General features: G+C 50.8%; 1 protein-coding gene across 1 annotated transcript in view; it reads right to left on the reverse strand.

The window, feature by feature from the left end:
* Window positions 1–2,556: 2,556 nt before the first annotated feature.
* LOC117381829 (glutamate receptor 1-like) overlaps window positions 2,557–12,916 on the reverse strand; it is a 51,508-nt gene continuing 41,148 nt past the window's right edge. Inside the window, exons 15-17 of the mRNA XM_055226626.1 lie at window positions 12,444–12,691; window positions 5,292–5,431; window positions 2,557–2,601 (exon numbers count right to left, since the gene is read on the reverse strand). Of these exons, the coding sequence (XP_055082601.1) occupies window positions 2,591–2,601; window positions 5,292–5,431; window positions 12,444–12,691 (399 nt within the window). The 3' untranslated portion in view covers window positions 2,557–2,590. The remainder of the gene's footprint in view (window positions 2,602–5,291; window positions 5,432–12,443; window positions 12,692–12,916) is intronic.

The following is a 12,916-nucleotide window of genomic DNA, read 5'->3' on the forward strand; positions in this document are numbered from 1 at the left end:
CTCCTCTCTCCTCCCTCTCTCCTCCCTCTCCTCTCTTCTCTCCCTCTCTCTCTCCTCTCCCTCCCTCTCTCTCTTCTCTCTCCTCCCTCTCTCTCCTCTCTCTCCCTCTCTCCCTCCCCCCTCTCCCTCTCTTCTCTCCCTCTCTCCTCCCTCTCTCCTCTCTCCCTCTCTCCCTCCCCCCTCTCCCTCTCTTCTCTCCCTCTCTCCTCCCTCTCTCCTCTCTCCCTCTCTCCCTCCCCCCTCTCCCTCTCTTCTCTCCCTCTCTCCTCGCTCTCTCTCTCTCCCTCTCTTCTCTCCCCCCTCTCTTCTCTCCCTCTCTCTCTCTCCCTCTCCTCTCCCTCCCTCTCTCTCTTCTCTCTCCCCTCTCTCTCCTCTCCTCCCTCTCTCTCCCTCTCTTCTCTCCTCCCTCTCTTCTCTCCCTCTCTCTCTCTCCCTCTCTCCCTCCCTCTCTCCCTCCCCCTCTCCCTCTCTCTCTCCCTCTCCTCCCTCTCTTCTCTCCCTCTCTCTCTCTCCCTCTCTCCATCCCTCTCTCCCTCCCCCTCTCCCTCTCCCTCTCTCTCTCCCTCTCCTCCCTCTCTTCTCTCCCTCTCTCTCTCTCCCTCTCTCCTCTCTCCCTCTCTCCCTCCCCCCTCTCCCTCTCTTCTCTCCCTCTCCTCCCTCTCTCCTCGCTCTCTCTCTCTCCCTCTCTCCTCACCTTGAGCCTCCCTCTCTTCTCTCCCTCTCTCTCTCTCCCTCTCTCCATCCCTCTCTCCCTCCCCCTCTCCCTCTCCCTCTCTCTCTCCCTCTCCTCCCTCTCTTCTCTCCCTCCCCCCTCTCCCTCTCTTCTCTCCCTCTCCTCCCTCTCTCCTCGCTCTCTCTCTCTCCCTCTCTTCTCTCCCCCCTCTCTTCTCTCCCTCTCTCTCTCTCCCTCTCTCCCTCCCTCTCTCCCTCCCCCTCTCCCTCTCCCTCTCTCTCTCCCTCTCTCCCTCCCCCTCTCCCTCTCTCTCTCCCTCTCTCCCTCCCCCTCTCCCTCTCTCTCTCCCTCTCCTCCCTCTCTCCTCTCCCTCTCTCTCTCGGTGACACAGATCCGTTCATATTTTGCTGACGTAGAGACAGACGGATCTCGCCTCGTTCGCTCGTTTCTGTTTGAATAAAACTGGGGCAGAGAGAGTTTTTAGAAAGACAACAGTTTGTTTAAATGAAAGTGTGAAATAAGCGAGAGAGGGAGAGAGAGAAAGAGGCGGAGAGAAAAAGGGGGAGAGAGAGGGGGGAGAGAGCGGGAAGAGGTGAAAGAGAGGTAGAGAAAAGAGAGAGAAAGGAAGAGATGAGAAAAGAGAGAGGGACAGCGACAGTGAAAGGAGAGGGAGAAAGAGAGAGGAAGAGAGAGAGAAAAAGAGAGAAGCTCTGAGTTTTCTGAGAAATGGAAAAAGAAAGCGGTCGTGTTTAGTTGTGTCTCGATGGTTCTCATGTAACTTCCTCCTTTGGGTCTCGATTTAAGATCGAAAAGAAACTGACATGTGACATAACTGAACCTTTTTAATGTCACTGAAAGTGTGTGTGGGGGTGGGGGGGGGTGTGTGTGTGTGTGTGTGTGGGGGGGTGTGTGAGTGTGTGTGTGGGGGGGTGTGTGGGGGGGGGTGTCAGTAATGTGTGTGTTGTGGGGGGGGTGTGTGTGCGTGGGGGTGTGTGTGTGTGTGTGGGGGTGTGTGGGGGTGTGTGTGTAGGGGGGTGTGTAGGGGTGTGGGTGTGTGTGTGTGGAGGGGGTTGTGGTGTATGTTTCAGGTGTATGTTTTGGGTGTACCTCTTGGGTGGAGGTGTTTTGGGTGTAGATGTTTCAGGTGTATGTTTCGGGTGTACTCTTGGGTGGAGGTGTTTTGGGTGTAGATGTTTCAGGTGTATGTTTCGGGTGTACTCTTGGGTGGAGGTGTTTTGGGTGGAGGTGTTTCAGGTGTATGTTTCGGGTGTACTCTTGGGTGGAGGTGTTTTGGGTGGAGGTGTTTCAGGTGTATGTTTCGGGTGTACTCTTGGGTGGAGGTGTTTTGGGTGGAGGTGTTTCAGGTGTATGTTTCAGGTGTATGTTTCGGGTGTACTCTTGGGTGGAGGTGTTTTGGGTGATGTTTCAGGTGTATGTTTCGGGTGTACTCTTGGGTGGAGGTGTTTTGGGTGGAGGTGTTTCAGGTGTATGTTTCGGGTGTACTCTTGGGTGGAGGTGTTTTGGGTGGAGGTGTTTCAGGTGTATGTTTCGGGTGTACTCTTGGGTGGAGGTGTTTTGGGTGTAGATGTTTCAGGTGTATGTTTCGGGTGTACTCTTGGGTGGAGGTGTTTCAGGTGTATGTTTCGGGTGTACTCTTGGGTGGAGGTGTTTTGGGTGGAGGTGTTTCAGGTGTATGTTTCGGGTGTACTCTTGGGTGGAGGTGTTTTGGGTGTAGATGTTTCAGGTGTATGTTTCGGGTGTACTCTTGGGTGGAGGTGTTTTGGGTGGAGGTGTTTCGCCCCTCAGCACTGACCTTTCTCCCGGAGTCCTTGTGTCCGCACTCGCCCTTGTCATACCACCACTTGTTTTTCAGTTTGTCTAACACCGCCTGCTCGTTCAGCTTTAGCACGGCCAGGTTTACCGGGATTCTGCACCGTGGCGAGCGGCGAGGAGGGGGCGGGGCAAAGGGGGCGGGGCAAAGGGAATAACATAAATAACATTATGCAGAAGGATGTTATGTTATGTTATTGGAGCGGCAGAAAAGCTGACAGAGCAGTGAGAGCTGAGCTAACACAAAACCAACAAAAGTGATATGATTTAATACTCCATCTGTGCGTCTGACTCCCTACGGCCAAGATGTGTATTACTATATCACTGTGGGCAACCGGCATCGCCACGGCAACGGGCACATGTGGGCGGGACGGGGGCGGGGCCGGGCGTCCTCCGCATTTGACCTGTTCTTCGGTGTCTCTGGGTTAAGCCAGACAGGAGCCGTGGGACCCGTCTCAGATCTATGGCCCTGTTGAGCTTGTGTCTCTATGGTTCTCATCTCTATGGATCATTATGTTCTCATTTATACATATATAACATATTAAATCACAATATTCATCTAGAGTCACTTAAAAAAAGAAACAAGTCTGACTTCTGCTTTAGAAAAGTGACAGACGGTGTAAAGAAGTGACTGAGAGAGAGTGACATCACAACATCGAGGCCGGAGCAGGTGAAGAGCCGAATCTGGAGCAGAGTTCCATATTAGGAATTCCAACCACAAGTATCATAGCAACCAAAGAGCCAATTTGGAGCGAAGCTGTTGAAGGTAAGCAGCACGTCACACTACAGCAGCACTTTTTTTTTTTCATTTGTATCAAAATGACGACGCGGTGCTGTTGAACAGGTGATGTCTCAGGCTCCATTCCTATTTAAGGAAGGATTGTCTTTCCTAACAAAAATCTCTTCTTTAACTCTCCTCTCAATCCATTTCTTTTCTGTGGCTCAGATCTGACCCTCACTCTGTTCAAAGCAGTGGTCAGTGTGTTTGAGATGGAGATGGACAGCAGACTGTGTCCTGAGCTGCTCTCTCTCGTCTCTCTCTCACGCTCACTACGCTCTCTTTACTCTGAATGGAGTTTCAGTGTCATTAGCGCCCCCTTCAGACAGATATAAGGCAGTGTCCAGCAGTACTCTAACCAAACCTGAAGAAGTGTCTTTGACGAGCAGCTAAACGTCTTCAGTCCTACAACGATTTGTCCAGAGATTTTAATTTTGGCTTTACTCTGGATCAGACCTGGACGTCTGAGGGACACATTGGATGAAGTGTGTACGCTGAAGTGGCCTTGAAAAACAGTTCAAAAGGGTTGCAGTTGTCTAAATTTTGTTACTGTAATGGTAATAACTAGCATGCTAACACGCATTTCCTGATTCTTTGACAATAAAACACTTGATAATTAGAAGCAGACAGGACACTGGACTTATTTTGACCTCAAGAGCTGGTTATACACTACATGTGCACCAGGGGGAGACACATGCTCAGATACATGGGGATAGTTGGATACAGGCCCTTTGCATCGATTTCAGACCCAGAGAAATGAAACGGGAGCCGTGTTTCAGACAGTTTGCTCCTGAACCTCAGACTGTGATAATTATCACGGCTCGAACATCTGTCAGTCAAGATGAAACTCTTCTGAAGAACGGGCCAAGGCTTTAGACGCTGACCCTCAGTCCAGCACTTTTTACGTTCTCTTAATGAACTTTAAAAAAAAAACAATTTTCAGCACAGTGTTTTGGCGTTTTCATGACGGAGCTCTGCAGCCCCGCCCACCTCCAAGGCGCTCTGCTTCTGGAAGAAAATTATCATTCATTTTTCACATAGACTTTTGGAAAATTTCAGATATTAAGAGTTCAAAGGCTAACTAGCCATGTGCTAACCAACTACATGCTAACCAACTACGTGATAACCAGCTACATGCTAACTAGGTATGTGCTAACCAGCTATGTGCTAATGTAATATTTCATTTTTCTGAATGTCTATGAGTAAAATGAATTTACTTTGGGGCCCGGGGCCATCACTGTTCAGATCTTTTTTGTGCGTCCATGTTGTCCAAGGTTTTGTAGAATTTAGTTGTTTTCTTCTAACAGACCAGTTTGTTTGGACGTGGCCTGAGTGACGTCACAGCGTTCATCAGAGGAGGAGTCACGTGATGTTGCCGTGACGTGTCTTTGTCCTTCTGGGAGAGGACAGCAGCGCCCCCTGCAGTCCCACTTCTGCAGAACAGTATACCAAGTGTGGGACAGCAACACCCACCTCGTCTCGGTTTAGTTTATTACTGGCACGTTTCCGGATTTCTATTGAGACTTTGCAATGACATCACGCTGAGGGTGTTCTACATGTATATCTCTGAATGTTCAGCAGTTACCATGGAGACGCAACGCACACATTAGCATACACTGCTAAAAAAACTCACATCAGCTGCAAAGTATAAACTGCCTCTTTTATGCAGCGAGGGTGTTTGTTGTGTTGTGTCATGTTGGTCTGAAGATGTTGGACTGAAGGGGGTGCTGTTGCCCTTCCTCTGCCAGACTGTGGACGTCAGCGACACGACGCGTCACAGCGGCGCAACGCGTCACAGCGACGCGACACGTCACAGCGACACAAAGCGTCACTGTCGCAGTGGCATATATGCCATGTGACTCTTCAGATGACGACTGCAGATGAACTGGTCTGTTGGATGAAAATAAAACTGTAGTGAACCGTTTTGGGCGTGTTCTGTGCCGTGTTGTCCCGTGTCGTGCCGTGTCGTGCCGAGCGGTTCCGGTTGCCCGTGGTGAGAGCCGTGTTTACCGCAGTGGTCAGTCGCGGTGCTGACCTTGGCGTCCCCTCCCCCGACGCCGCACTCGCCTTTGTCATACCACCATCTGTTTTTAAGTTTGTCCAACAGCCCCTGCTCGTTCAGTTTTAACACTGCCAAGTTTACTGGGTTTCTATGGAGACGATATACAATAAGCAGCTAATTAAAAGTCAGAAACGTCATTACATCCAGACACGTTTGAACGAGAGGCTCTGCTTCTCAACCGCCTTTAAACGTCTGCCATCTTGAAACCGCAGACTCGTTTCTGGTGATGCTTCTCGTGTTCAGGGGTGGTGCAGATGAGGCGCTAACTGGCCCCTCTCGATTGATTTATGTCACACAAAAGGCACATGAATGATTAAAGGTGCTGTGTCTGTGTCTTAAAGGAGAAGTATTAAACTCTACCAGACGCAGTTTGTGATTTCACATTTTATACGTTATAAAACACAGCTGTCACAGTGGCGTATGTCGCAGTGGCGTATGTCGCACTTGCGTATGTCGCACTTGCGTGTGTCGCACTTGCGTATGTCGCAGCGGCGTATGTCGCAGCGGCGTATGTCGCAGCGGCGTACGTCGCAGTGGCGTATGTCGCACTTCTGTACGTCGCAGTGGCGTATGTCGCAGTGGCGTATGTCGCAGCGGCGTATGTCGCAGCGGCGTACGTCGCAGTGGCGTATGTCGCACTTCTGTACGTCGCAGTGGCGTATGTCGCAGTGGCGTATGTCGCAGCGGCGTATGTCGCAGTGGCGTATGTCGCAGTGGCGTATGTCGCAGTGGCGTATGTCGCACTTCTGTACGTCGCAGTGGCGTATGTCGCACTTCTGTACGTCGCAGTGGCGTATGTCGCACTTGCGTATGTCGCACTTCCGTACGTCGCAGTGGCGTATGTCGCACTTCCGTATGTCGCACTTCCGTACGCTGCAGTGGCGTATGTCGCACCGGCACTCACCTGACTCTGAGCCGTTGTCTCCTTTAAAATATTTTAGTTCAGTTTTACAGTTTTACAATGAATAAAATGTGAAACTTAATTTCTATTTTAAACCTGAGAAAACGTCTTATCTCTGACGTCTGGGGTCTAAGATGGCCGACAGGAGCAGGTTGAGAAACAGATCAAACATTTTCCACTAAATGAAACTAAATAATTTGTTGCTGGAGCAAACAGGAGGATCACTTTAAATCTGTTCCATTTGTAAAATATTGATGTTATGATGTAACGTCTCCTCCTGTGAGCCACAGCAATGACAAACTCTGAAAAGACCAAATGTAAAAACATGAAACGTGACACAAACGTTCAGAACAAAAGGACGAGAAAGAGGTTTGTTTTCCATCTTTGGCAAAAAATAAATAGATCAATCAATCAAATCAGTGTTTTGTCTATAATTAAAATATTAAAGATGAGGTATTTTACTATTTTTACAGTTTGTATCGTTTTTGTATATTTATGGAGAATTGTCGTGTGGAGCGTGGGTGATGCAGGCTGTACTGCTAACTGTAAGGAGGGTTTGAATAGAGATCACTAGATTACTCAAACATGGATGTCATCTAAGCCTCTATATAACATGGGAAAAAAAGTAAATTGCAGGACACCTCTTGACTAAACTTGACTATTAGATGTTGAATATATTTAGACAATCTTAAAAAGGATTTGATTTGTTTCAACATAAACATTTAAAAAGCAACAGAAGCCATTTCTTTTTGAGTGACTTTAGAGCCTTTCAGTCTGATTAAAATGGAGTTTGTTTATGAGAGAAAACAAAACTTTTTCCACGGCTCAGAGACACAACCTTCAGACAGAAACCATCGTCATCATAATTCACAAAAATAAATCACAAAAATAAATCATAAACACGTGATAAACACATGATAAAAACATGATAAAAACATGATAAAAACACGATAAAAACACGATAAAAACATGATAAAAACATGATAAAAACATGGCACCGACACAGAGGAGACACTGCTGCTTTTATCAGGACGGGTCAGACCCTCAGAGGTTTTCTCTCGACCAAAACTGTGTGACGGCAGTGGGAGGGGCCAGAGGGAGGGGCCAGTGGCACAGATAAGCAAGATGTGAACATTACCAAACACTGACAAGTTTTTATATCGTGTGAAAAACCTCAAGTGCTTAAAAGATCATATTCAGGAGCCTGTGGTTGGTCGGAGCTCATGGTCCTGTTCAGGAGTTTGATTTTAAACAAAAAGGTGAGAGGGACTCACTGAAAAACTGTCGGCTAATGCTAATGCTAATGCTAATGCTAATGCTAATGCTAGTTAAGGTGTGACTGTAAAGTTATTTGAGAGGAACTTGTTTGACAGCACAGGTCAGATCATCTGTTGGAGTTCAGTCAGTTCTTTATGGTCAGATTTTGCGTCAGATTTTGAGCTTCAGACAGAACAGTGCTTCAGTTAGCATCACACCCCTAGAGAACGTTGATGTCAAAGTATCAAAGTATTTCACTACTACAGAGTGAGGGGCGAAGGACTAATGTGTGTAGTTTTAAAATAAAAAGAGTTTATAACAGGGGTGTCCAAACTTTTCTCATTAAAGGCCAGATATAAAAACACAGACAAAGCTGAGGCCGACTGAGGCCGACTCAGGTCGATTGAGGCTGGCTGAGGCCGACTCAGGCCAACTGAGGCCGACTGAGGCCGACTGAGGCCGACTCAGGCCAACTGAGGCCGACTGAGGCCGACTGAGGCCGACTGAGGCCGACTGAGGCCGACTCAGGCCGACTGAGGCCGACTCAGACCGACTGAGGCCGACTCAGGCCGACTGAGGCCCACTGAGGCCGACTGAGGCCGTCTGAGGCCGACTGAGGCCGACTCAGGCCGACTCAGGCCGATTGAGGCCGACTCAGGCCGGCTCAGGCCGACTGAGGCCGACTCAGGCCGACTGAGGCCGACTGAGGCCGACTCAGGCCGACTGAGGCCCACTGAGGCCGACTCAGGCCGACTGAGGCCGTCTGAGGCCGACTCAGGCCGACTCAGGCCGACTCAGGCCGATTGAGGCCGACTCAGGCCGACTCAGGCCGACTGAGGCTGGCTTAGGCCGACTCAGGCCGACTGAGGCCGATTGAGGCCGGCTCAGGCCGACTCAGGCCGACTGAGGCTGGCTGAGGCCGACTCAGGCCAACTGAGGCCGACTCAGGTCGATTGAGGCTGGCTGAGGCCGACTCAGGCCAACTGAGGCCGACTCAGGCCGACTCAGGCCGATTGAGGCCGACTCAGGCCGGCTCAGGCCGACTGAGGCCGACTCAGGCCGACTGAGGCCGACTGAGGCCGACTCAGGCCGACTGAGGCCCACTGAGGCCGACTCAGGCCGACTGAGGCCGTCTGAGGCCGACTCAGGCCGACTCAGGCCGACTCAGGCCGATTGAGGCCGACTCAGGCCGACTCAGGCCGACTGAGGCTGGCTTAGGCCGACTCAGGCCGACTGAGGCCGATTGAGGCCGGCTCAGGCCGACTCAGGCCGACTGAGGCTGGCTGAGGCCGACTCAGGCCAACTGAGGCCGACTCAGGTCGATTGAGGCTGGCTGAGGCCGACTCAGGCCAACTGAGGCCGACTCAGGCCGACTCAGGCCGACTGAGGCTGGCTGAGGCCGACTGAGGCCGATTGAGGCCGACTGAGGCCCACAGTCTGGTCACCGACACAGACAGTACTTCAAATATGTGTTTTTATTACCAGTTAGACTGAGACACTGGGCCTTGGTTCACGCTCACATCCTCAATGGGAAACATTCAGTATTTGAGATGGGCAGTAAGATTTTCAGAAAAGTACAGTAAAAAGTTTATGGTAAATATGGGCCAAGAAAAACTGGTCTGAGGGCAGCATTTGGTCCCCGGGCCACAGTTTGGGCATGACTGTTTTAGACTAATGCATCGACTGACAGGAGCTGACAGGGACTGACAGGGACTGACAGGGACTGACAGGAGCTGACAGGGACTGACAGGGACTGACAGGGACTGACAGGGACTGACCTACAGCTTTCACAAAGGTTGGATTTAGTTTTATTTTCAGAGTGATAACGTGTCTGTGCGAGGGGAGCACTACTGCACATACTCACTGGCAGCACAGACGTACTAGCCGCTAAAGGCTAATCTAGAGACGTGCGCCGTTGAGTTGGGCCGATTAATTTGAGTGAGCGTCCATGTTTAGGCCCCGGGAGCCGGGGTTTGACTTTGATTTTCTGTCTGACAAAAGCAGAAGTGTTTGTGTCTGTGTCACTTCAAACAAACATGAAACCACTGAGAAAAGAACAGATGAAGCTGTCAGGGGGAACTGTGTCAGATGCCCTCCCCGTGTGTCAGATGCCCTCCCCGTGTGTGTCAGATGCCCTACCCGTGTGTCAGATGCCCTCCCCGTGTGTCAGATGCCCTCCCCGTGTGTCAGATGCCCTCCCCGTGTGTCAGATGCCCTCCCTGTATGTCAGATGCCCTCCCCGTGTGTCAGATGCCCTCCCCGTGTGTGTCAGATGCCCTCCCCGTGTGTCAGATGCCCTCCCCGTGTGTCAGATGCCCTCCCCGTGTGTCAGATGCCCTCACCGTGTGTCAGATGCCCTCCCCGTGTGTCAGATGCCCTCCCCGTGTGTCAGATGCCCTCCCCGTGTGTCAGATGCCCTCCCTGTATGTCAGATGCCCTCCCTGACAGCGACATTCATGCCATGTGGCAGATGTTTAAACAGTCAGAATTATCAGACCAAAGCACAAAGCCAGAGACACAAAAAAGACAGAGAAAAACATGTGACAGACGGAGAGAAAGAGAGAGAGAGAGAGAGAGAGAGAGAGAGAGAGGGGTGTGGCAGAGAGATGGACAAAGCAGAAGAGGAAGAGGAGAAGAGAGGGAGGGACATGTAGGGACAAAAACAGGAGGAGAGGAGAGGGAAAGGAGGGAGAGATGGACAGCGAGATCAAGAGGAGAGAGAGAGGGAGGGAAAGAAGGGGGGAGACAAAGGGAGAGGAGGGAAAGAGAAAGAAAAGAGAGAGAAGAAGAAAGACAGAAGGAGGAAGAAGGAGGGACAGAGAGAAACAGAGAGAAAAGAGACAGACAGGGACATGGGGAGAGAGACAGGACACACAGATTAACAGACACTGACACCACACAACAGAAAAATACATCCAACATTTCACTGACTTAAAGCTCTATCCTGTAACATTTCACTGACTTAAAGCTCTATCCTGTAACATTTCACTGACTTAAAGCTCTATCCTGTAACATTTCACTGACTTAAAGCTCTATTCTGTAACATTTCACTGACTTAAAGCTCTATTCTGTAACATTTCACTGACTTAAAGCTCTATCCTGTAACATTTCACTGACTTAAAGCTCTATTCTGTAACATTTCACTGACTTAAAGCTCTATTCTGTAACATTTCACTGAGGATGTGACTTAAAGCTCTGTTCTGTAACATTTCACTGACTTAAAGCTCTGTTCTGTAACATTTCACTGACTTAAAGCTCTATCCTGTAACATTTCACTGACTTAAAGCTCTATCCTGTAACATTTCACTGACTTAAAGCTCTATCCTGTAACATTTCACTGACTTAAAGCTCTATTCTGTAACATTTCACTGACTTAAAGCTCTATCCTGTAACATTTCACTGACTTAAAGCTCTATCCTGTAACATTTCACTGACTTAAAGCTCTATTCTGTAACATTTCACTGAGTGTATTTTAAAGCTCTGTTCTGTAACATTTCACTGAGTGTATTTTAAAGCTCTTTCTTGAGGTCGTACTGTGCCTTTAAAATCGTGTAGTTATTTAATCACATGACGTGACAAACTCTTGTTTACTTTAAACAAACAGGTCACAACAGCTCGACAAACAAATAAACAAATAAACAAATTAAAACCATTTCACCGTAAAAACATGGAGGAGCCTGGACTATAGGACAGTTAGATTATTGGACGACTGGACTATTGGATCGTGGGACAGTTGGACAGGTGGACAGGTGGACAGTGGGACAGATGGACAGGTGGACAGTGGGACAGTTGGACAGTGGGACAGGTGGACAGGTGGACAGTGGGACAGATGGACAGTGGGACAGGTGGACAGGTGGACAATGGGACAGTTGGACATTTGGACACTTGGACAGGTGGACGATTGGACATGTCACATGACTTGATATTTCATGATGGTATAATCCTTTTAAAGCTACAGTCTGTAATGTTCTGACCCGCTGCATTTGACCCAGGACTGACCACAAACACCACCAATCACACTGTCCCTTATCCCTCCAGACCCCGCCCCCTTCACTCTCCCCTTTAGTCCTCTAGGCTCCGCCCCTCCTCACGCTCCCCTTTAGTCCTCCAGGCTCCGCCCCTCCTCACGCTCCCCTTTAGTCCTCTAGGCTCCGCCCCTCCTCACGCTCCCCTTTAGTCCTCCAGGCTCCGCCCCTCCTCACTCTTCCCTTTAGTCCTCTAGGCTCCGCCCCTCCTCACGCTCCCCTTTAGTCCTCTAGGCTCCGCCCCTCCTCACGCTCCTCTTTAGTCCTCCAGGCTCCGCCCCTCCTCACTCTCCCCTTTAGTCCTCCAGGCTCCGCCCCTCCTCACTCTTCCCTTTAGTCCTCTAGGCTCCGCCCCTCCTCACGCTCCCCTTTAGTCCTCCAGGCTCCGCCCCTCCTCCCCTTTAGTCCTCCAGGCTCCGCCCCTCCTCACTCTTCCCTTTAGTCCTCTAGGCTCCGCCCCTCCTCACACTCCCCTTTAGTCCTCCAGGCTCCGCCCCTCCTCACTCTTCCCTTTAGTCCTCCAGGCTCCGCCCCTCCTCACTCTTCCCTTTAGTCCTCTAGGCTCCGCCCCTCCTCACTCTTCCCTTTAGTCCTCTAGGCTCCGCCCCTCCTCACTCTTCCCTTTAGTCCTCTAGGCTCCGCCCCTCCTCACTCTTCCCTTTAGTCCTCTAGGCTCCGCCCCTCCTCCCCTTTAGTCCTCTAGGCTCCGCCCCTCCTCACGCTCCCCTTTAGTCCTCTAGGCTCCGCCCCTCCTCCCCTTTAGTCCTCCAGGCTCCGCCCCCCCCCAGACGTGTATATAAATGTGTCTGTAGGACTCTGTTCCGTCCTTTTGCCTCGTCTCCTCCGTGTTTTTGCGGCGCTCACACAGGCCCCGCCCTTATATGGTCCTACACACACATGTAGTACAGAGGTGTTACCTGAGGGGGGAGCCCTTGGGCGTGGCCACCCCGTAGCCTTTGGAGTCCAGGTTCCCGCCCACTTTCATGGTGTCGCAGGGCTTCCTCTGCTCGATGTACTCGTTCATGGCGGACTCCAGGAGGTAGGCGTACTTTCCTTTGGACTTCCGGACTCGGATCACTCCTTCGTTTGTGTTTTTCACAAACACGGTCGGCTCGGCGCTCCGCATGTACGACCACATCTTCTCAAAGACCGCGATCTTTGACCTCTGCACCAGGAAAGAAAAAGGGTCAGGGGCATTAGAGCAGTGAGGGTCACAGGGGGTGAGGGGTCACAGGGGGTGAGGGGTCACAGGGGGCGAGGGGTCACAGGGGGCGAGGGGTCACAGGGAACGAGGGGTCACAGGGGGCAAGGGGTCACAGGGAACGAGGGGTCACATGGGGCGAGGGGTAACAGGGGGCGAGGGGTCCAGGACAAGGACTGAACCAGGATT

Source organism: Periophthalmus magnuspinnatus, chromosome 14 (assembly GCF_009829125.3).
Source record: "Periophthalmus magnuspinnatus isolate fPerMag1 chromosome 14, fPerMag1.2.pri, whole genome shotgun sequence".
NCBI classification, from domain to species: domain Eukaryota; kingdom Metazoa; phylum Chordata; class Actinopteri; order Gobiiformes; family Gobiidae; genus Periophthalmus; species Periophthalmus magnuspinnatus.